We start from the raw sequence: 22,814 nt of genomic DNA on the forward strand, positions 1-22,814 counted from the left end.
TAACACCCGTACTGTAGTTAGGCAGTGTGTTGAAAATAGATTCCACACCGAAATCTTCACCCAGCGGGCGAAGCGGTGTGAAAAGTGTCCCTTGTCAAAATCACAAAGTATCCCTTTAAGTTCGGCTAATGCATTCCCTGAGCCTGTTAACGACCTGGACTCGTTGGCGTCTAATAGCGTAAATACGTTTCTCTTAGAGCTTTGACCTAGAAGAAGATGACGTTACTGTTTATGGCCAGAGGAAAACAAAAGGTAGTGCTAGATGCATTAAGAGGTAGTGCAGGATACATTAACAGGTAGTGCTGGATGCATTAAGAGGTAGTGCTGGATGCATGACATCATCAACTGTAAACAAGTGGAATTGATATGACAGCCTTCACTGGAAGCATTAAATTTCATAGTGGAAAGCTAAATAAGGGCAGAGAGAGGGAGGGAGAAGGGGAAAGAGAAGGAAGAAGAGAAAGAACAGGGATAGAAGGTGAATGTTGTAAGAACAAAACTGCCTCATGGAGACAGTGTGTTTACAGGATGTTGGGGAAGCCTCTTTCAAAGCCAGACCAGCTCGATATCCAACCATTGCACAACCCCCCCACACACTATCACATGGGAGGAGTCAGGTATTGAGTTTCCAGGAGACACTGGATACAGAGTCGAGGATCAATACGTCTCCCCGGGGAACAACTGGGTCCGAATTTAAACACCATCTGCTTCTATGGTCTCAGGATAGGCATAGAGAGAGAGAGTGAAACATAAAACAGGCATGCGTTAAGGAAAAAAAAACGTTATTTGAAAATGTCTGCTCTATTTTACAGAAATTAGATAAACTGCCTGCAATTCTGGCCTCAAGCTCACAGTCAATTCGCATGACCAAAAAATGTAATAAAATACTAACATCAAAAAGCCACCCAGAAGAACATGGCTCTCTTAATGGTTACTGATGGAGTTGGTTTGCAGTGGTGTGTGTATGCGGCGAGAGCCCTGGAGTGAGAAGACCGATTAGCCTAATCAACTAACAGGATTAAGTGTGAGGATTAGATGAAGACACAGAACTGCCACTCTCTAGGCTCGTCAGCAGCATTGGCGATACACACGTAGATTCACAAAATTGAGCTTTTTGGGGAAAATGTGCCAATCCGTGCTGTGATCAACTGGAACCATGAGACAAAAGCAATGCTTGTTCAATAGCCTTGTGGCATCCAGCGAATTTATATGAATATGTAAAGTGCATTCAGAAAGTATACAGACCTCTTGACTTTTTTGTTGTTGTTACGTTAATTGTTTTTTCCCTCATCAATCTACACACAATACCCCATAATGACAAAGGAAAAACTAGAATTTTTTTCAAATGTATTTAAAATAAAACTGAAATATCACATTTACATAAATATTCAGACCCTTCACTCAGTACTTGGTTGAAGCACCTTTGGCAGCGATTACAGCCTTGAGTCTTCTTGGGTATGACGCTACAAGCTTGGCACACATGTATTTGGGGAGTTTCTCACATTCTTCTCTGCAAATCCTCTCAAGCTCTGTCAGGTTGGATGGGGAGCGTTGCTTCACAGCTATTTTCAGGTCTCTCCAGAGTTGTTAGATTGGGTTCAAGTCCAGGCTCTAGCTGGGCCACTCAAAGACATTCAGAGACTTGTCCCGAAGCCACTCCTGCGTTGTTTTGGCTGTGTGCTTAGGGTCGTTGTACTGTTGGAAGGTGAACCTTCGCTCCCAGTCTGATGTCCTGAGCGCTCTGGAGCAGGTTTTAATCAAGGATCTCTCTGTACTTTACTCCGTTCATCTTTGCATCGATCCTGACTAGTCTCCCAGTCCCTGACGTTGAAAAACATCCCCACAGCATGATGCTGCCACCACCATGCTTCACCGTATGGATGGTGCCAGGTTTCCTCCAGACGTGATGCTTGGCATTCAGGCCAAACAGTTCAATCTTGGTTTCATCAGACCAGAGAATCTTGTTTCTCATGGTCTGAGAGTCTTTAGGTGCCTTTTGGCAAACTTCAAGCAGGCTGTCATGTGACTTTTACTGAGGAGTGGCTTCAGTCTGGCCACTCTACCAAAAAGGTCAGATTGGTGGAGTGCTGCGGAGATGGTTGTCCTTCTGGAAGGTTCTCACATCTCCACAAAGGAACTCTGGAGCTATGTCAGAGTGACCATCGGGTTCTTGGTCACCTCCATGTCCAAGGCCCATCTCCCCCAATTGCTCAGTTTGGCTGGGTGGACAGCTCTAGGAAGGGTCTTGGTGGTTCTAAAGTTCTTCCATTTAAGAATGATGGAGGTCACTATGTTCTTGGGGACCTTCAATGCTGCAGAAATGTTTTGGTACCCTTCCCCAGACCTGTGCCTCAACACAATCCTGTCTCGGAGCACTATAGATAATTCCTTCGACCTCATGGCTTGGTTTTTGCTCTGAAATGCACTGTCAACTGTGGGACCTTATATAAACAGGTGTGTGCCTTTCCAAGTCATGTCCAATCAATTGAATTTACCACAGGTCGACTCCAATCAAGCTGTAAAACATCGCAAGGATGGTCAATGGAAACAGGATGCACCTGAGCTCAATTTCGAGTCTCATAGCAAAAGGTCTGAATACTTAAGTTAATAAGGTATTTCTGTTTTTATTTGTAATAAATGTGCAAAAAGAATTTAAAAACTGTTTTCGCTTTGTCATTAATGGGGTATTGTGTGTGGATTGCTAAGGAATTGTTTAATTTAATCAATTTTAGAATAAGGATGTAACGTAATAAAATGTGAAAAAAGTCAAGGGGTCTGAATACTTTCCCAAAGGCACTGTATGTTTACTGTAAGGGGGGTATTTCAGGAACAAAGGACCCAGCGATGGCTAAAATTATATTATATATTCTCAAAATAACGTAGGCCTATTGAATACTGATGGTTATCAAGACATCAAGGGCTCAAGGACCTCTTCTATGTGTGATACAGTTGACAATGGGCAGTCCCTATACGAAGTGACCCTCAAATAATTTGAACATTATGACTTGCGTGTTCAAAACAAGTCAGGCAAGTTGCCACATGACACATAATTAGCTGTTACATGGTCTTATGCAAGAACTCCAGTGAAACCAACATCCTGCAGCAGCAGTGCTCAGTTAATGACAGGGGCGGTCAGTGTTGTTTAAGATGAGGACAATTTTTTTTTTCATGAGCGTGGCCTTATTTCTATTACATCATACTGGATGACTGTCATTCATATTCCATTCACCCAGTTCAATGTAACATCGATTTTAGGCTACTACATGATACTCAAATTTTCCCTATATCCGTCATGAGGTTGCGACAACCTAGCCTATGAATAAAAGTTTACAATGTAGGTGCACACAGGTCGAGAGAAGAATTAGGGTGTAATCATTAGTCCAACAGTTGCAAACTATTTTTTATTGGACACATTCAGGTATGTTTATCCTCGTTTTGTTATGTTTAAGAAACATTTTTCAACAGAAGCGGCGGAATGAATACATTCACATGTAAACACAGTTCACTTTCATAACAGCCACGTTGTAGTCCTTCACGCATCTATGCATTTCCCTTCCTCGCTTGTGGACGTCAATCCAAACCACATCAGCTCTATGTGACCAGGCAAAAAAAACTTTCCAAGCCAAACCGCTACACACAGTCGACATCGCTGTCCCCATATTAGCTAAAGTAACGTCCTAGTCAACATAGCTAATAGACCTTATGCATTAGTAAACCCGCTACAATCATGCAGTAAAGTTACAGTGTATAGTCAGTAAGCAGTTAGACCGGCAGGCCCTGGTGGTAATAAATTAGTAATACCAAAAGCTTACATTGACTTGGAAGAGTTCTAGTGTTGTGTTGGAAGGTCATAGCCAGCTAGCTAACATAGCATCCTCCTGTTTGAGCAGGGTGATTCAGAAGGCTAAACTAGCTAGCTGCATTTGCTAGCTAAGTAAGTATAACTGAAAAAATATGATATCTGTCTCTTGCCTCTCCTTCATTTGGAAGAAATTAATTTGTAATTTTTTTTTCAACTATTGGCATTCTCTGAGTCCACTACTCACCACAACATGTCAGTTCATGCTGCACAAGCTCTGCTAGTCTTGCAGCATGAGTCTATGGAAGGGGGTGAGAACCATGAGCCTCCTAGGTTTTGTATTGAAGTCAATGTACCAAGAGGAGGACGGAAGCTAGCTGTCCTCCGGCTACACCATGGTGCTACTCTACAGAGTGCTATTGAGGCTACTGTAGACCTTCATTGCAAAAATAGTATGTTTTAATCAATTATTTGGTGACGTGATTATATTCAGTATAGTTTTACCTAAAAAGGATAACTTTTGAAATGTTTTACAATTAATTTTTCTGATAATCACTGAGGAGGATGGTCCTCTCCTTCCTCCTCTGAGGAGCCTCCACTGATTAATGAGTAACAGGACCATGGCCATCAAGAGGTATCTTGTCAAATTCTGGCAACATGCATCTTTAACTATCTGATAATCCGCAGGGGAGATCAATCGCTCCCCTGTTTTGGCCTAAGGGCCGAATGCAGGAGAAGTTCAGTCCCCCTCCTTCCCATGTACTTCTAAAAAAAATTGGCCGACGATCTTCTATGATGCTGCTGGGGAAAAAAGGGAAGCAGCCTTCACAGTATGGATCCACCTGATCGGAGCAGATTTCCATGCTTCAGAACCGGGCTAAATAGGGTTTTCTGCAAATCCCTCTTTATTGGATGGGCTATAAATAGCTATTGTTGACCCAAGCTTGTCCCGAGATACACAAAGGGAGGACTGTGTGTTGGTCAGATGTTACCGCCTTGGTGTCAGGTTGGCTGAGTCTGTTGGAAGTTGAGTTGGAGTCAGTTCAATTTCACTGCCATTTCACTAGCCAATCCTCATAGCAAAATGGACAATCTTCAACTGACAAATTGGATTTCTGTCTTCAACTGACTGGTGTTGAACGGATATTGAGTCCTATAATGGTATACAGCTAGCACCTGACAGACATGCATGTTGTTGTTTGTGGAACACTGGATGTGCGTCAACACTTTCTTTTCCATGCACTAGTAAAATGTACTTGATAGTACAGTGTACAATGTACAATCTCAGTTTTTCACAATTTCTGACATATAATCCTTGTAAAAATTCCCTGTCTTAGGTCAGTTAAGATCCCCACTTTATTTTAAGAATGTGAAATGTCAGAATGACAGTAGAGAGAATGATTTATTTCAGCTTTTATTTCTTTCATCACATTCCCAGTTGGTCAGAAGTTTACATACACTCAATTAGTATTTGGTAGCATTGCCTTTAAATTGTTTAACTTGGGTCAAATGTCAAATTCCAGTAGCCTTCCACAAGCTTCCCACAATAAGTTGGGTGAATTTTGGCCCATTCCTCCTGACAAAGCTGGTGTTACTGAGTCAGGTTTGTAGGCCTCCATGCTCGCACACGCTTATTCAGTTCTGCCAATACATTTTCTATAGGATTGAGGTCAGGGCTGTGTGATGGCCACTCCAATACCTTGACTTTGTTGTCCTTAAGTCATTTTGCCACAACTTTGGAAGTATGCTTGGGGTCATTGTCCATTTGGAAGACCCATTTGCGACCAAGCTTTAACTTCTTGACTGACGTCTTGAGATGTTGCTTCAATATATCCACATAATTTCCCTCCCCCATGATGCCATCTATTTTGTGAAGTGCACCAGTCCCTCCTGCAGCAAAGCACCCCCACAACATGATGCTGCCACCCCCGTGCTTCACGGTTGGGATGGTGTTCTTCGGCTTGCAAGCATACCCTTTTTCCTCCAAACATAACGATGGTCATTATGGCCAAACAGTTCTATTTTTGTTTCATCAGAGCAGAGGACATTTCTCCAAAAAGTACGATCTTTGTCCCCATGTGCAGTTGCAAATCGTAGTCTGGCTATTTATGGCAGTTTTGGAGCAATGGTTTCTTCCTTGCTGAGCGGCCTTTCAGGTTATGTCGACATAGGACTCTTTTTACTCTGGATACAGATACTTTTGTACCCGTTTCCTCCAGCATCTTCACAAGGTCCTTTGCTGTTGTTCTGGGACTGATTTGCACTTTTCGCACCAAAGTACGTTCATCTCTAGGAGACAGAACACATCTCCTTCCTGAGCAGTATGACAGCTGCGTGGTCCCATGGTGTTTATACTTGCGTACTATTGTTTGTAGAAATGAACGTGGTACCTTCGAGCGTTTGGTAATTGCTCCCAAGGATGAACCAGACTTGTGGAGGTCTACAATTCTTTTTCTGAGGTCTTTTTATTTTCCCATGATGTCAAGTAAAGAAGCACTGAGTTTTGAAGGTTAGCCTTAAAACACATCCACAGGTACACCTCCAATTGACTCAAATGGTGTCAATTAGCCTATCAGAAGCTTCTAAAGCCATGACATTATTTTATGGAATTTTCCAAGCTGTTTAAAGACACAGTCAACTTTGTGGATGTAAATTTCTGACCCACTGGAATTGTGATACAGTGAATTATAAGTGAAATAATCTGTCTGTAAACAATTGTTGGAAAAATTACTTGTGTCATGCACAAAGTAGATATCCTAACCGACTTGCCAAAACTATAGTTTGTTAACAAGAAATTTGTGGAGTGGTTGAAAAACGAGTTTTAATGACTCCGACCTAAGTGTGTGTAAACTTCCGACTTCAACTGTACTATATTCTAGGCCTCTATCTCCTGCAGACTGAGAATTACTGAAAAGTAGGTTTAAAATATATATAGCTAAAGTAGAGTGACTGGCTAGTCAATAATTTTTCCGTCTCGATTGGGTCTATTTCTCTTTATTGGAGGGAAAGTTAGCCATGGAAAAAATGTGTCAGCTGGCTGAGACCATGGCATATGTCCCACTATCCAAGGGGGAAAATGTAGTTCTACCACAAAGATCTCTGTGATCTGTAATAATAATATTATACTATTATTATTTTACAGTGGAAACTACAATCAAATCCAATAAAATCTCCATTAGCAATGTGCATTTAGTATCTTTGTTTACAACAGCCGCAGCACAAATACACCTGTCGTATTCTTGAGCAATTCTGAAAGATTTGTTAGGGGAGTCCATGTTTAGAGTCCTCAAAACCATTCTATGAGTGTATCTGACCATGGAAAACAACTTTATGTTCATATCTACTGCTCACTACTGCATAACTACTAATGAGTAAATACTGTAAGCAAGTTACAATTGAATTCAGCCCCTACTAGGCTTGTCCCTATCATTAAGGTAATATTTAGTAAAACTACCCCCATTCGTTTCGCAATGTGCATACTAATTGCAGAGCATAGTCAGCACAAGTTGCTTTAAATTCTCCTCTTTGACCAAGTTTTGCTATTGATTTATGGCCATAAGATATGGATAGTGTGTCAATTACCACAATACAACCTGTTTCCTTATGCCTGCACACTATATCTAAGTGCCTGGCTAGAAATGGACACCAGTTGCTCTCGCTCAAGCCTCCTCTGCTTTTGTACAGTACAGTATGGATGAGAGAAAGCAGAGTTGCTTAATGAAACAGCAGATGTGAAATGCAGCTGAGGCCATTATTTTCACAAAGGACAAGCAGCAGTTTTGAGTTAGCCAGTAAGCCAACGCTTCTCCTCCCTCCAGAACTACATGAGGGAAAAGACTCTTACAAAGATGTCAAAGATTCATGGGTGGATGAAACGCTTCACAGTCACACACCACTCACCTCACAAGGTCTTTAGTGTAGTGGGGGTTGGGTGGGGGTTCTAAGCTGACATACGGAATTGTTCCAGGTCATGCCATGGATCATTTATCTATTTGATTTAGAACTTTGATTTAGAACTTTAGGACCCCTTTAGGTACTGTATCTCCAATTTTTTTATTTATTTGGCCTTCACTATTATAGCCCATAGAAACACAATGAATAACAAATCCATAAATGGCAAAAAAGTAGGTCAAAAAATAAATCATGAGGAGTAAGCTTTTGAAGTGTCTGTCCTATATCTAGGAGATATGAAAGCTCAGGAAATATATACACTGAACAAAAATATAAACGCAACATGTAAAGTTTTGGTCCCATGTTTCATGAGATGAAATAAAGGATCCCAGAAATGTTCCATATGCACAAAAAGCTGATTTCTCTCAAATTTTTGGCATAAATGTGTTTACATCCCTGTTAGTGAGCATTTCTCCTTTGCCAAGATAATCCATTTACCTGACAGGTGTGGCCTACCAAGAAGCTGATTAAACAGCATGATCATTACACTCGTGCACCCTGTGCTGGGGACAATAAAAGGCCACTCTAAAATGTGCAGTTTTGTCACAAAACACAATGCCACAGATGTCTCAAGTTTTGAGGGAGCGTACAATTGGCATGCTGACTGCAGGAATGTCCACTAGAGCTGTTACAAAATAATTGAATGTTCATTTTTCTACCATAAGCCGCCTCCAATGTAATTTTTGAGAAATTGGCAGTGCATCCAACAAACCTCACAACGCAGACCATGTGTATGGTATTGTGTGGGCAAGCAGTTTGCTGATGTCAATGTTGTGAACAGAGTGCCCCATGGTGGTGGTGGGGTTATTGTACGGGCAGGCATAAGCTACGGACATCAAACACAATTGCATTTTATCGATGACAATTTGAATGCACAGAAATACCGTGACAAGACGATTACTGATGCCCATTTTTTTTACGGTATCTGTGACCAACAGATGCATATCTGTATTCTCAGTTATGTGAAATCCATAGATTAGGGCCTAATTTATTTATTTAAATTGACTGATTTCCTCAATCTTTGAAATTGTTGTTATTTTTGTTCAGTATATACAGTGCATTTGGAAAATATTCAGACCCCTTGACTTTTTCCACATTTTATTACGTTACAGTCTTATCTTAAAATTGATTACATCGTTTTTTCCCTCATCAATCTAAACACAATGCCCCATAATGACAAAGCAAAAACAGGTTTTTAGAAATGTTTGCAAATTTATAAAAAAAATACAAAACAGAAATGACATTTACATAAATATTCAGACCCTTTAATCAGTACTTTGTTGTTTCTGTGAAAAAATAGTGCGGCAATCTCAAACACTGACTGTCAATCGAAATTGGACACTCCAAAAAAGCGTTCTAATCACACCGGTTTGAGCGTACACTGCAGCGACCAGGGTAGAATGATCACACCCATTTGTTGGTACATGTCAAAGGGTTAAGGGACCTAATGGGAACGTCACCGAATGTCCTCAGGACGTCCCCTGTTTGCTGGGGTATTCCTTGATCATGTAGGGCTTACTTTAGAATTTTGTAGTATACTGTAGAATGTTATACTACACACTGTAGTATCCCTCAATTGTGTAATACTTACTATAGAATGTTGTAGTATACTGTAGAATACACTTTTAGTTATTACAGCTTTTCTCAGTCACGTACAAGCAATTTTAAGATTTGAACTGAAATGTACAGTATCTATAGCAGAACAGCAATGATCAAATGCTCAAATCCATTTACAGAACTCCTGATTATTTTCTTGCCTTAGTACTTTGCATATCTTAGACCACCTTTTTCAAAACATTAAATAGTAATTCCAATTTTGATCGTAATGACTTATTGACTCCAAAGAAAATGTGTTGATATACTTTCTGTTTTGTCTGCTTGCACTCAAGAGAGCATGGTTGTGTTAATCTTTTTGCAGGCAGTCGTGTTCTTTTGATGAACGTATTTTCAATTTTGACAGTATAATATATTTTTGATGAATGTATTTTTGAAAACGCATTTACTTCTTTGTCTTGTGGAATCAATTCTGTAGATCAACAACATTGTTCCAAAAAATTGTTGTAAAAACTTTAAAAGCACTTACTATAGAATTTTGTACTACATTGCAAAAGACTGTCCCATTAGACATTGTACCATAGTGTACTATAGTACATACTATAGTTTACCATAGTATACTGTGGTGCGTACTATGGTAGGCCAACAAATAAATGTACTATGATAACTTCGTAAATAATGTAATTTATTTATCCATTTTATTATACTGTGCAATGACAATCTGCTAGCCTGCTAGCCCCGGCCCACTAGCTGTCTGAATCGCCGTGTCTCCTGCTCGCCCAGCTACTCACTGGACCCCATGATCACTCGGCTACGCATGCCTCTCCCTAATGTCAATATGCCTTGTCCATTGCTGTTTTGGTTAGTAATTATTGCCTTATTTCATTGTAGAGCCTCTAGCCCTGCTCAATACGCCTTAGCTAACCCTTTAGTTTCACCTACGACACATGCGTTGATTTCACCTGGTTTAAATGTAAGTTTCTAGATACAATAACACTCTCATTGTCACTCAATGCATAGGTTTACCTCCACTGTATTCCCATCCTACCATACCTTTGTCTGTACATTATGCCTTGAATCTATTCTACCACACCCAGAAAACTGCTCCTTTTACTCTCTGTTATGAAACTTACTAGACGACCAGTTCTTATAGCCTTTAGCCGTACCCTTATCCTACTCCTCCTCTGTTCCTCTCGTGATGTAGAGGTTAACCCAGGCCCTGCAGTGCCTAGCTCCACTCCCATTCCCCAGGCGCTCTCATTTGTTGACTTCTGTAACCGTAAAAGCCTTGGTTTCATGCATGTTAACATTAGAAGCCTCCTCCCTAAGTTTTTTTTATTCACTGCCTTAGCACACTCTGCCAACCCGGATGTCCTAGCCGTGTCCGAATCTTGGCTTCGGAAGACCACCAAAAACCCTGAAATTTCCATCCCTAACTATAACATTTTCTGACAAGATAGAACTGCCAAAGGGAGCGGCGTTGCAATCTACTGCAGAGATAGCCTGCAGAGGTCTGTCTTACTATCCAGGTCTCTTACTATCCAGGTCTGTGCCCAAACAATTTGAGCTTCTACTTTAAAAAAATCCACCTTTCCAGAAACAAGTCTCTCACCGTTGCCGCTTGCTATAGACCACCTTCTGCCCCCAGCTGTGCCCTGGACACCACATGTGAATTAATTGCCCCCCATCCATCTTCAGAGCTTGTGCTGTAAGGTGACCTAAACTGGGACATGCTTAACACCCCGGTCATCCTACAATCTAAGCTTGATGCCCTCAATCTCACACAAATTATCAATGAACCTACCAGGTACAACCCCAAATCCGTAAACACAGGCACCCTCATAGATATCATCCTAACCAACCTGCCCTCCAAATACACCTCTGCTGTCTTCAACCAGGATCTCAGCAATCACTGCCTCATTGCCTGAGTCCGTAATGGGTCAGCGGTCAAACGACCACCCCTCATCACTGTCAAACGCTCCCTAAAACACTTCAGCTAGCAGGTCTTTCTAATCGACCCGGCCCGGGTATCCTGGAAGGATATTGATCTCATTCCGACAGTAGAGGATGCCTGGTTATTCTTCAAAAGTGCTTTCCTTACCATCTTAAATAAGCATGCCCCATTCGAAGAATTTTGAACCAGGAACAGATATAGCCCTTCACTCCAGACCTGACTGCCCTTGACCAGCACAAAAACATCCTGTGGCATACTGCATTAGCATCGAATAACCCCCGCGATATGCAACTTTTCAGGGAAGTTAGGAACCAATATACACAGGCATTTAGGAAAGCAAAGGCTAGCTTTTTCAAAAAGAAATTTGCATCCTGTAGCACAAACTCAAAAAAGTTCTGGGACACTGTAAAGTCCATGGAGAATAAGAGCACCTCCTTCCAGCTGCCCACTGCACTGAGGCTAGGAAACACTGTCACCACCGATAAATTGAAAAAAATTGATCATTGATCATTTCAATAAGTATTTTTCTACGGCTGGCCTTGCTTTCCACCTGGCTACCCCTACTCTGGTCAACAGCCCTGCCGAGCTGATGTTCTGAAAGAGCTGCAAAATCTGGACCCCTACAAATCAGCCGGGCTAGATAATCTGGACCTTCTCTTTCTAAAAATATCCACCGAAATTGTTGCAACCCCTATTACTAGCTTGTTCAACCTCTTTTTCGTATCGTCTGAGATCCCCAAAGACCTCTTCAAAGGGGGAGACACCCAAACTGCTACAGACCTATATCTATCCTACCCTGCCTTTCTAAGGTCTTCGAAAGCCAAGTTAACAAACAGATCACTGACCATTTCCAATCCCACCGTACCTTCTCCGCTATGCAATCTGGTTTCTGATCATGGGTGCACCTCAGCCACGCTCAAGGTCCTAATCGATATCATAACCGCCATCGATAAGAGACAATACTGTGCAGCTGTATTCATCGACCTGGCCAAGGCTTTCGACTCTGTCAATCACCACATTCTTACCGGCAGACTCGACAGCCTTGGATTCTCAAATGACTGCCTCGCCTGGTTCACCAACTACTTCTCTGATAGAGTTCAGTGTGTCAAATCGGAGGACCTGGACCTCTGGCAGTCTCTATGGGGGTGCCACAGGGTTCAATTCTCGGGCCGACTCTTTTCTCTGTATACATCAATGATGTCGCTCTTGCTGCTGGTGATTCTCTGTTCCACCTCTACGCAGACGACACCATTTTGTATACTTCTGGCCCTTCTTTGGACACTGTGTTAACTTCTTTGATATAGGGGGCAGCATTTTCACTTTTGGATGAATTGCGTGCCCATAGTGAACTGCCTCCTACTCTGTCCCAGATGCTAATATATGCATATTATTATTACTATTGGATATAAAACACTCTGAAGTTTCTAAAACTGTTTGAATGATGTCTGTGAGTATAATTGAACTCATATGGCAGGCAAAAACCTGAGAAAAAATCCAAACAGGAAGTGAGAATTCTGAGACTGGTCAATGTTCAACTCATCGCCTATTCAATTCCCTGTAATATATGGATCTGTTTGCACTTCCTACGCCTTCCACTAGATGTCAACAGTCTGTAGAGCGTAGAATGAAGCCTCTAGTGTAATGTGGGGCCGGATGGGAGGTGTTTCAGTCAGTGGTCTGGCAGAATGCCAGTTCCTGGTCATGCGCTTTCCTCATGATATCGCCTTGCGTTCCATAACTTCTACAGACATGAAGGAATGCTCCGGTTGGAACGTTATTGGATATATATGATAACAACATCCTGAAGATTGATTCTCTACTTAGTTTGACCAGTTTATTCGACCTGTTGTTATATAACAACATGGCGGAGAAATGTTGTTATTTTTGAGCGCCGTCTCAGATTATTGCATGGTGTGCTTTTTATGTAAAGTTATTTTGAAATCTGACACAGCCGTTGCATTAAGAACAAGTGTATCTTTAATTCTATGTAAAACATGTATCTTTCATCAAAGTTTATGATGAGTATTTCTGTTATTTGACGTTATTGACGTTGATTTTATCTCTATTTCTGCTTTTTGTGACTACTATCTTTTGCTGGGAAAATGGCTGTGTTTTTCTGTAGCATGAACTGAGCTAACAATCGTTTGGTGTGCTTTCGCCGTAAATCCTTTTTGAAATCAGACATGTTGGCTGGATTCACAACATATGTAGCTTTAATTTGGTGTCTTTCATGTGTTATTTCATGAAAGATTGATTTTTATAGTAATATATTTGAATTTGGCGCGCTATATTTTTTCTGGCTTTTGGCCAAGTGGGACGCTACCGTCCCACATATCCCAGAGAAGTTAACAAACCTCCAGACGAGCTTCAATGCCATACAACTCTCCTTCCGCGGCCTCCAACTGCTCTTAAATGCAAGTAAAACTAAATGCATGCTCTTCAACTGATCGCTGCCTACACCTGCCCGCCCGTCTAGCATCACTACTCTGGGCGGTTCTGACTTAGAATATGTGGACAACTACAAATACCTAGGTGTCTGGCTAGACTGTAAACTCTCCTTCCAGACTCACATTAAGCATCTCCAATCCAAAATTAAATCTAGAATCGGCTTCCTATTTCGCAACAAAGCCTCCTTCACTCATGCTGCCAAACATACCCTTGTAAAACTGACTATCCTACCGATCCTCGACTTCGGTGATGTAATTTACAAAATAGCCTCCAACACTCTACTCAGCAAATTGGATGCAGTCTATCACAGTGCCATCCGTTCTGTCACCAAAGCCCCATATACTACCCACCACTGCGACCTGTATGCTCTCGTTGGCTGGCCCTCGCTTCATATTCGTCGCCAAACCCACTGGCTCCAGGTCATCTATAAGTCTTTGCTAGGTAAAGTCCCCCCTTATCTCAGCTCGCTGGTCACCATAGCAGCACCTACCTGTAGCACGCGCTCCAGCAGGTATATCTCTCTGGTCACCCTCAAAGCCAATTCCTCCTTTGGCCGCCTTTCCTTCCAGTTCTCTGTTGCCAATGACTGGAACGAACTGCAAAAATCACTGAAGCAGGAGACTCATATCTCCCTCACTAACTTTAAGCACCAGCAGTCAGAGCAGCTCACAGATCACTGCACCTGTACATAGCCCATCTGTAAATAGCCCATCCAACTACCTCATCCCCCATACTGTTATTTATTTTGCTCCTTTGCACCCCAGTATCTCTACTTGCACACTCATCTTCTGCACATCTATCACTCCAGTGTTTAATTGCTATATTGTAATTATCTCGCCACTATGGCCTATTCATTGCCTTACCTCCCTTATCCTACCTCATTTGCACACACTGTATATTGACCTTTTCTATTGTATTATTAAATGCATGTTTGTTTATTCCATGTGTAACTCTTTGTTGTTGTTTGTGTTGCACTGGCCAGGTCGCAGTTGTAAATGAGATCTTGTTCTCAACTAGCCTACCTGGTTAAATAAAGGTGAAATAAAATGTAATTATTACTATTTATTTTTTTAAATCATGTACATAATTAATATGTTGTACTGTAAATATGTAGCCATTTAAAAAATCTGATGTTTCATGGTGGAAAGTTTGAAATCATGCCATGAATAAGATCATTTTATATATGGAATAAATCATTACATTTACATTTGAGTCATTTAGCAGACACTCTTAACCAGAACGACTTACCGTTAGTGCATTCATCTTAATATAGCTAGGTGGGACAACCATATTATCACTGTCACACCCTGATCTGTTTCACCTGTCTTTGTGCTTGTCTCCACCCCCCTCCAGGTGTCGCCCATCTTTCTCATTATCCCCAGTGTATTTATACCTGTTCTCTGTTTGTCTGTTGCCAGTTATTTTTGTTTCGTCAAGCCTACCGGAGTTTTTCCTGTGCTTCTGTCTTTCTCTAGTTCCTGTTTTCTAGTTTTCCCGGTTTTGACCATTCTGCCTGTCACACCACCCTGGATTACTGACCTCTGCCTGCCCTGCCCCTGATTTATTCCATATATAAAATGATCTTATTCGTGGAATGATTTCAAACTTTCCACCATGATACATCTGGGGCTGTGCTGTGAAATTATTTTAAGATACTCTTTGTCCTAGCTTCAGGGGGAAGCTGGTTCCACCGTTGGGTTGCCAGGACAGAAGAGCTTGGACTGGGCTGAGCGGGAGCTGCCCTCATGTAGGGGTGGGAGGGCCAAGAGACCAGAGGTGGCACCCATGAGTGAAAAGCAGAAATGACAAGTATAGCACATATAAAGTATTGTGTACCCTACAGGTTATCTCTGTTACTTCACTTACTACTTCACTTACTAAAGTATATCGAACAGGGGAGGAGCTCTGATATCCGTTCAGACCCCAGTCCTACCCACTTACAGTTTACAGAACATTTGCTATTTTAATATTTCTTCAGTAGGTTTCCTCAAGGAGAAAGCCCCCACTTATATGTCAAAGATAATAAAACAAAAACACTATAGTAAATGCTACAGTAATTTCTGCAAAAACACTACAATACAACAATGTTCACTACAACACTACAATAAATACTACAGTATATTACAATAATGTTCACTACAACACTACAATAAATACTACAGTATACTACAATAATGTTCGCTACAACACTACACTAAATACTACAGTATACTACAATAATGATCGCTACAACACTACAATAAATACTACAGTATACTACAATAATGTTCGCTACAACACTACACTAAATACTACAGTATACTACAATTATGTTCGCTACAACACTACAATAAATACTACAGTATACTACAATAATGTTCGCTACAACACCACAATAAATACTACAGTATACTACAATAATGTTCGCTACAACACTACAATAAATACTACAGTATGCTACAATAATGCTCGCTATAACAATACAATAAATACTACAATATACTACAGTCATGACCACAACAATACTACAGTGAATACTATAATATATAAATATAGTAATACTCCAGTATTTATTCCATATCAAATCAAATGTTATTGGTCACATACACATGGTTAGGAGATGTTAATGCGAGTGTAGCGAAATGCTTGTGCTTCTAGTTCCGACCATGCAGTAATATCTAACAAGTAATCTAACAATTTCACGACAACTACCTTATACACACAAGTGTAAAGGAATGAATAATAATATGTACATGTACATATATGGATGAGCGATGGCCGTGCAGCATAGGCAAGATGCAGTAGATGGTATAGAGTACAGTATATACATATAAGATGAGTAATGTAGGGTATGTAAACATTATATAAATTGGCATTGTTTTAAGTGACTAGTGATACATTTATTACATCAAATTTTGTATTATTAAAGTGGCTAGAGATGAGTCAGTATGTTGGGCAGCAGCCACTCAATGTTAGTGATGGCTGTTTAACAGTCTGATGGCCTTGGCCCATAGCTTACTATAGTATTCTTTCATGTGGTTACCCATGGCATTCACAAACGTTCACATGCACACTACAATACACACAAGCCTAACACACTTAAACTCACACAAAATGTGTCACACTAAAACGATTAGGCCCACACATGGCAGCAACAAATATAAATAAAGATGAGTTGATACTGACCCAAATGTAAAAGCCAACCTGAAAAAAAAGCTTGTGTCTACTAGCTGTACTAGACGAGACAGAATAAACCCTTGTCACCTTCACAAACAGAGACAGACAGAATCTCAGGACCAAAGAGACCTTATGACATAGCCTATAACCTATGGCATCTCCAATGAGGTAGTGTGTTATTTGGTAAGTAGAACACACACTGCTTGGACAGCAATCGACACGGTGACCCATTGGAATCCAATTGAATCAATTACTTCTACTGGTTCACTGGCACAGTTTTAAAAGCTGCCTCGTGCCATTTGGATGGGAAAAGAACTAGTGACCGGTGTTTGTTCCATATAAAAATAAGTGTTTTATTCAAATCAAATTGATGATGGCTCAAACGCATGTTACCTTGTCCTCCAATCATGGATGATTAATATGACTGATTAATGCAATTTATTAATCATAGCATTATTTTAGTAATGTTAGGTAATTTGCAGAGATCATAACAGTTCTAGTTGAGTGTCTATACATTATGGACTATTGTAGTTTCATCACATGACTTGTACTAAAACATTACTTGTACAGCATGTTATTTGCAAAAGTCAAAAGTTAAATAAAAATAATAAAAACTGCCTATATTATGAAACTGGTTTCATGTTTATTCTTCATCAATAAAGCATGTATATTTCACAACGTGCCTTGAAACATTTTGGAAAGAAATGGGCTACTAAAACGATGTTGCGGAATTTTAAAAGGACATGAGCACTTAAATGTATTGAACTTGAGTAACTGTGTCATTGACTCGAAGGCCATTCTTGCTTATCGATCAGATGTCGCAGATTCGACAGCAGACCCGTCACTAGACGCATGAATGAACCACACAAATGTACAGTGCGCCCAGCGCGCAGTGAACAAATTACTGGTGATTTCCTTACCTCCAACAGCGGAAGGTCGGGGTCCAATTGGGTGAAGCTATGCAGGACAACCGGGCTCACATTCTCGGCGACCTCTAGTTTCACGCCGTCCCAGATGTTGCGAATCCTCCAGGTGCTGGCATCGAACATCACATCAGGGGAACCCAGCTTGATTATGCGCCCCTCGCACTGAGCTACCGTTAGATAAACCATTGGTGTCGTCCGTCTGTATTGCTACAACGGCAACATTGTTACGAAGCCCACACCGCGGTAGTCTTCCATCGTGTCATACGGTTAAAGGCAAGCAGAACACCCGGGTGAATGTAGGCTACAAACCGATTTGTCTGCTGCGGGAAGCGAGGACAGGGTTAGCCTGGAAAGGTCCTCCACAGATCCTCCCCCGACGCAGGAAGCCTGCCCCCTCTTGAGTTGTTTTGACTGATGTCACGTCTATGCTAATATTGCAAATATTTGCAAGAGAACTTGCTAACCAACAATTGTAACAATGTATTTGAGAGACAAGTGTTCATTGTGCAACTATTTGTTTTCAATAAATATTGGAGACCAAATATAGTTTACAAGTTATCAAGAAACAATCCAACCCCGGCTGTTTTGCCCCACAGTTGCGCAAGCATAGCATTGAAGCATATTTACTCTGGGCCTGCTTAAAGGCAATGTTTGAAAAACCGTCTTTCACAGTGTATAATTACACTGTGAAAGTGAAATACAAAACAGAAAGAAACAAACTCATTTGTGTCTCGAGTTGCCCCCACACATATCCATAGCAACATCTTGGCTGCTCCACTTTCTACATCTGTTTTGCGTGGACTGAGCAGGCCGACTCACTGCCAGTAAGCACAGGCTGAAAACCAGGGTTGAGTAGTAGTGAACTAAACTCAGCAAAAAAAGAAACGTCCTCTCACTGTCAGCTGTGTTTATTTTCAGCAAACTTAACATGTGTAAATATTTGTATGAACATAACAAGATTCAACAACTGGGACAAACTGAACAAGTTCCACAGACATTTGACTAACAGAAATGGAATAATGTGTCCCTGAACAAAGGGGGGGTCACAATCAAAAGTAACAGTCAGTAACTGGTGTGGCCACCAGCTGCTTTAAGTACTGCAGTGCATCTCTTCCTCATGGACTGCACCCGATTTGCCAGTTCTTACTGTGAAATGTCACCCCACTCTTCCACCAAGGCACCTGCAAGTTCCTGGACATTTCTGGGGGGAAATGGCCCAAGCCCTCACCCTCCGATCCAACAGGTCCCAGGCGTGCTCAATGGGATTGAGATCTGTGCTCTTCACTGGCCATGGCAGAACACTGACATTACTGTCTTGCAGGAAATCACGCACAGAACGAGCAGTATGGCTGGTGGCATTGTCATGCTGGAGGATCATGTCAGGATGAGCCTGCAGGAAGGGTACCACATGAGGGAGGAGGGTGTCTTCCCTGTAATGCACAGCGTTGAGATTGCCTGCAATGACAACAAGCTCAGTCCGATGATGCTGTGACACACTGCCCCAGACCATGACGGACCCTCCACCTCGAAATCGATCCCGCTCCAGAGTACAGGCCTCGGTGTAACGCTCATTCCTTCGATGATAAACGCGAATCCGACCATCACCCCTGGTGATACAAAACCGTGACTCGTCAGTGTAGAGAACTTTTTGCCAGTCCTGTCTGGTCCAGAGTCGGTGGGTTTGTGCCCATAGGCAGCGTTGTTGTCTGGTGATGTCTGGTGAGGACCTGCCTTACAACAGGCCTACAAGCCCTCAGTCCAGCCTCTCTCAGCCTATTGCAGACAGTCTGAGCACTGATGGAGGGATTGTGCGTTCCTGGTGTAACTCGGGCAGTTGTTGTTGCCATCCTGTACCTGTCCCGCAGGTGTGATGTTCGGATGTACCGATCCTGTGCAGGTGTTGTTACACGTGGTCTGCCACCGCGAGGACGATCAGCTGTCCGTCCTTTCTCCCTGTAGCGCTGTCTTAGGCGTCTCACAGTACGGACATTGCAATTTATTGCCTTGGCCACATCTACAGTACTCATGTCTCCTTGCAGCATGCCTAAGGCACGTTTACACAGATGAGCAGGAACCCTGGGTATCTTTCTTATGGTGTTTTTCAGAGTCAGTAGAAAGGCCTCTTTAGTGTCCTAAGTTTTCATAACTGACACCTTAATTGCCTACTGTCTGTAAGCTGCTAGTGTCTTAACGACTGTTCCACAGGTGCATGTTCATGAATTGTTTATGGTTCATTGAACAAGCATGGGAAACAGTGTTTAAACCCTTTACAATAAAGATCTGTTTAGTTATTTGAATTTTTATGAATTATCTTTGAAAGACAGGGTCCTGAAAAAGGGACGTTTCTTTTTTTGCTGAGTTTATATGTAGTTCAACTAGTAATTTAACAACATTTTGCAGAACCTTGGTGGTAATTGAACTAAATTCAAATCTAGGCAGTGTTTTCAGTAGTAATAACTTTTTTTGCCATGTAAGCGGTGTACATAATTACTGGATGCTACTTTTTTTTGCAAAAATAAAATATGGATGAAGTACGCAATAATTTATTTTCTATTTCGGAATCAGATTTGCCTAATTTCACTTTAAATATATTTTGTGTTTAATAGACTAAATTACAAATTCTTTTAATTTTACACCAAAGTGATCTGTTCTTGCAATTTGTTGTCTATGACATTTCAGATTGACTTATGACAATTTTGTCGTGAACTACTTTTTCAAAGTAACTTTAAGTTAAGTGAACTATATTGTTCATAGGGGTAGCTTTAGTTGAGCTACTTTCAGTGTGAAGAAATTCGTAGCTTGGTAAACTATCTTTTCAGAGTAGCTTCCAACACTGCTGAAAATAAATTTAGAGAGGCTGAGGAATGTGACGAAAGAGAAGGGAGAGGAGAGGAGGGGGAAAGGGGGTTTGGTGACGGAGGACGTTGGGGTCCTGCTGTCTACAGTGAAAAACTGAGGTCATGAGTGGGTTTCTAAGTGAGTATGAGATTGTACTTTTGCAGAAATGTGAATCTCTTATTGTAATGAAACATGTAATAGACAGTGTTTTCAGAAAGTACACAGAGACACAACGCTGTCTCGGAGCTCCACGGACAATTTCTTCGACCTCATGGCTTGGTTTTTGCTCTGACATGCACTGTCAACTGTGGGACCTTCTATAGAAAGGTGTGTGCCTTTCCAAATCATGTTCAATCAATTGAATTTAGCAGAGGTGGACTCCAATCAAGTTGTAGAAACATCTCAAGGATGATCAATGGAAACAGGATACACCTAAGCTCAATTTCAAGTCTCATAGCAAAGGGTCTGAATACTTACGTAAATGTGATATTTACGTTTTTTGCAACAATTTCTAAAACCTGTTTTTGGTTTGTCATTATGGGGTATTGTGTGTAGATTGATGAGGGGAGAAAAAAACTATTTCATCCATTTTATAAAAAGGCTGTAAAGCAGGGGCGCAACTTTCACTGGGGACGTGGGGGACATGACCCCCTAAATTGTAAAATTGCATTTTTGTCCCCCCCAGTTTTATCATTGGAATGTGATAGAAAACGAGGCACTGGTGTGCTTTAGGACCACGTGGACACCTCCGAGCGGTCGGGTAGGCTGTTTGGAGTGTTTATCCAACTGAATAAAGAAAATATATGAAAAGATTATAATAATTCCCCCCCCCCACTTCTAAACCAAAGTTGCGCCCCTGCTGTAACGTAACAAAATGTGGGAAAAGTCAAGGGGTCTGAATACTTCCGATGCACTGTATGTATTTATTGTATGTGTGTGTGTGTGCGCACACACACCTGAGAAAAAGCGTTTATACTCCTTTTGACTTTCCCTGCTTGTTCCAATAGGCAATCGCTGTAGAACATTTTTGCAGCAGATTTAAGTTTACTATTGGCAGGGGGATGACTTCAATAACATCAAATCACGGGTGAGTAGTCCACAGCCCCCTGCACCCTTACATGAGAGATGAGTGGTACGATGGCACACTGCCCTTGCGATCACTCAAGTCATGTCAACTCAGCCACTGCACTAAGTGACAACCCAGTGTACAGTATATGACTTCCTTGTTCTTTGGTCAAACGGACCGGAAACTAGAAGAGGAAGAGAGGCCAGACAGAGAGATGAAAATGAGGGGAGGGAAGCAGTGGTGTAAAGGACTTAGATATGGGTGTCATTTTAGATGAAAATGTAAAAAAAGGATCTTAAGTAAAAATAATTTAAAGTACTACTTATTAAGACATTTTTGGGGTATCTGTACTTTACTTTACTGTTCATATTTTTTGACTACTTTTACTTCACTACATTCCTAAAGAAAATGATGTACTTTTTACTCCATACATTTTCCCTGACACCCAAAAGTACTCGTTACATTTTGAATGCTTAGCAGGACAAAAAATAAATAAATTCACACACTTATCAAGAGAACTTGATCTGGCGGATTCACTGAACACATGCTTTGTTTGTAAATTATGTGTGAGTGTTGGAGTGTGCCCCTGGCTATCCGTAAAGAAAATAAAATAAAGAAAATGGTGCTATCTGGTTGTCACGTTCCTGACCTGTTTTCCGTTGTTTTTGTATTTGTTTAGTATGGTCAGGGCGTGAGCTGGGTGGGTAGTCTATGTTATGTGTTTCTATGTTGGGTTCAATGTGTTGCCTGATATGGTTCTCAATTAGGGGCAGGTGTTTGATGTTTCCTCTGATTGAGAACCATATTAAGGTAGGCTGTTCACACCGTTTGTTTGTGGGTGATTGTCTTCCGTGTCAGTGTTTGTACCACACGGGACTGTATCGTTTGTTCTAGTCTGTACCTGTTTGTGCGTTCTTCGTGTTTATGTAAGTTCATATGTTCAGGTCGGTCTACGTCGTTTTTTGTTTTGTAATTTCTCAAGTGTGTTACGTGTTCGTCTAAATAAATTCATCATGTCTTCACAACACGCTGCGTTTTGGTCCGATCCCTACACCTCCTCTTCAGACGAAGAGGAGGAAATCAGCCGTTACACTGGTTTGCTTAATATAAGGAATGTGAAAT

At 41.3% G+C, this 22,814-nt stretch overlaps 1 protein-coding gene across 6 annotated transcripts in view; it reads right to left on the reverse strand.

The window, feature by feature from the left end:
* LOC139551710 (ral guanine nucleotide dissociation stimulator-like) overlaps positions 1–22,814 on the reverse strand; it is a 111,221-nt gene that overhangs the window by 53,395 nt on the left and 35,012 nt on the right. For 2 of the 6 annotated variants that reach the window (XM_071362984.1, XM_071362985.1), the window contains exon 1: positions 17,783–18,151. The exons of 1 other annotated variant lie outside the window; for it this stretch is intronic. In XM_071362984.1, coding sequence (XP_071219085.1) covers positions 17,783–17,974 — 192 coding nt within the window. In that variant the 5' untranslated portion in view covers positions 17,975–18,151. Of the gene's footprint in view, positions 1–17,782; positions 18,152–22,814 lie in introns of those variants that run through there. 3 more of the 6 variants (XM_071362983.1, XM_071362981.1, XM_071362982.1) reach the window with 2 other exon arrangements.

The sequence above is a fragment of the Salvelinus alpinus genome, chromosome 24 (genome assembly GCF_045679555.1).
Source record: "Salvelinus alpinus chromosome 24, SLU_Salpinus.1, whole genome shotgun sequence".
In the NCBI taxonomy this organism is placed as follows: Eukaryota; Metazoa; Chordata; class Actinopteri; order Salmoniformes; family Salmonidae; genus Salvelinus; species Salvelinus alpinus.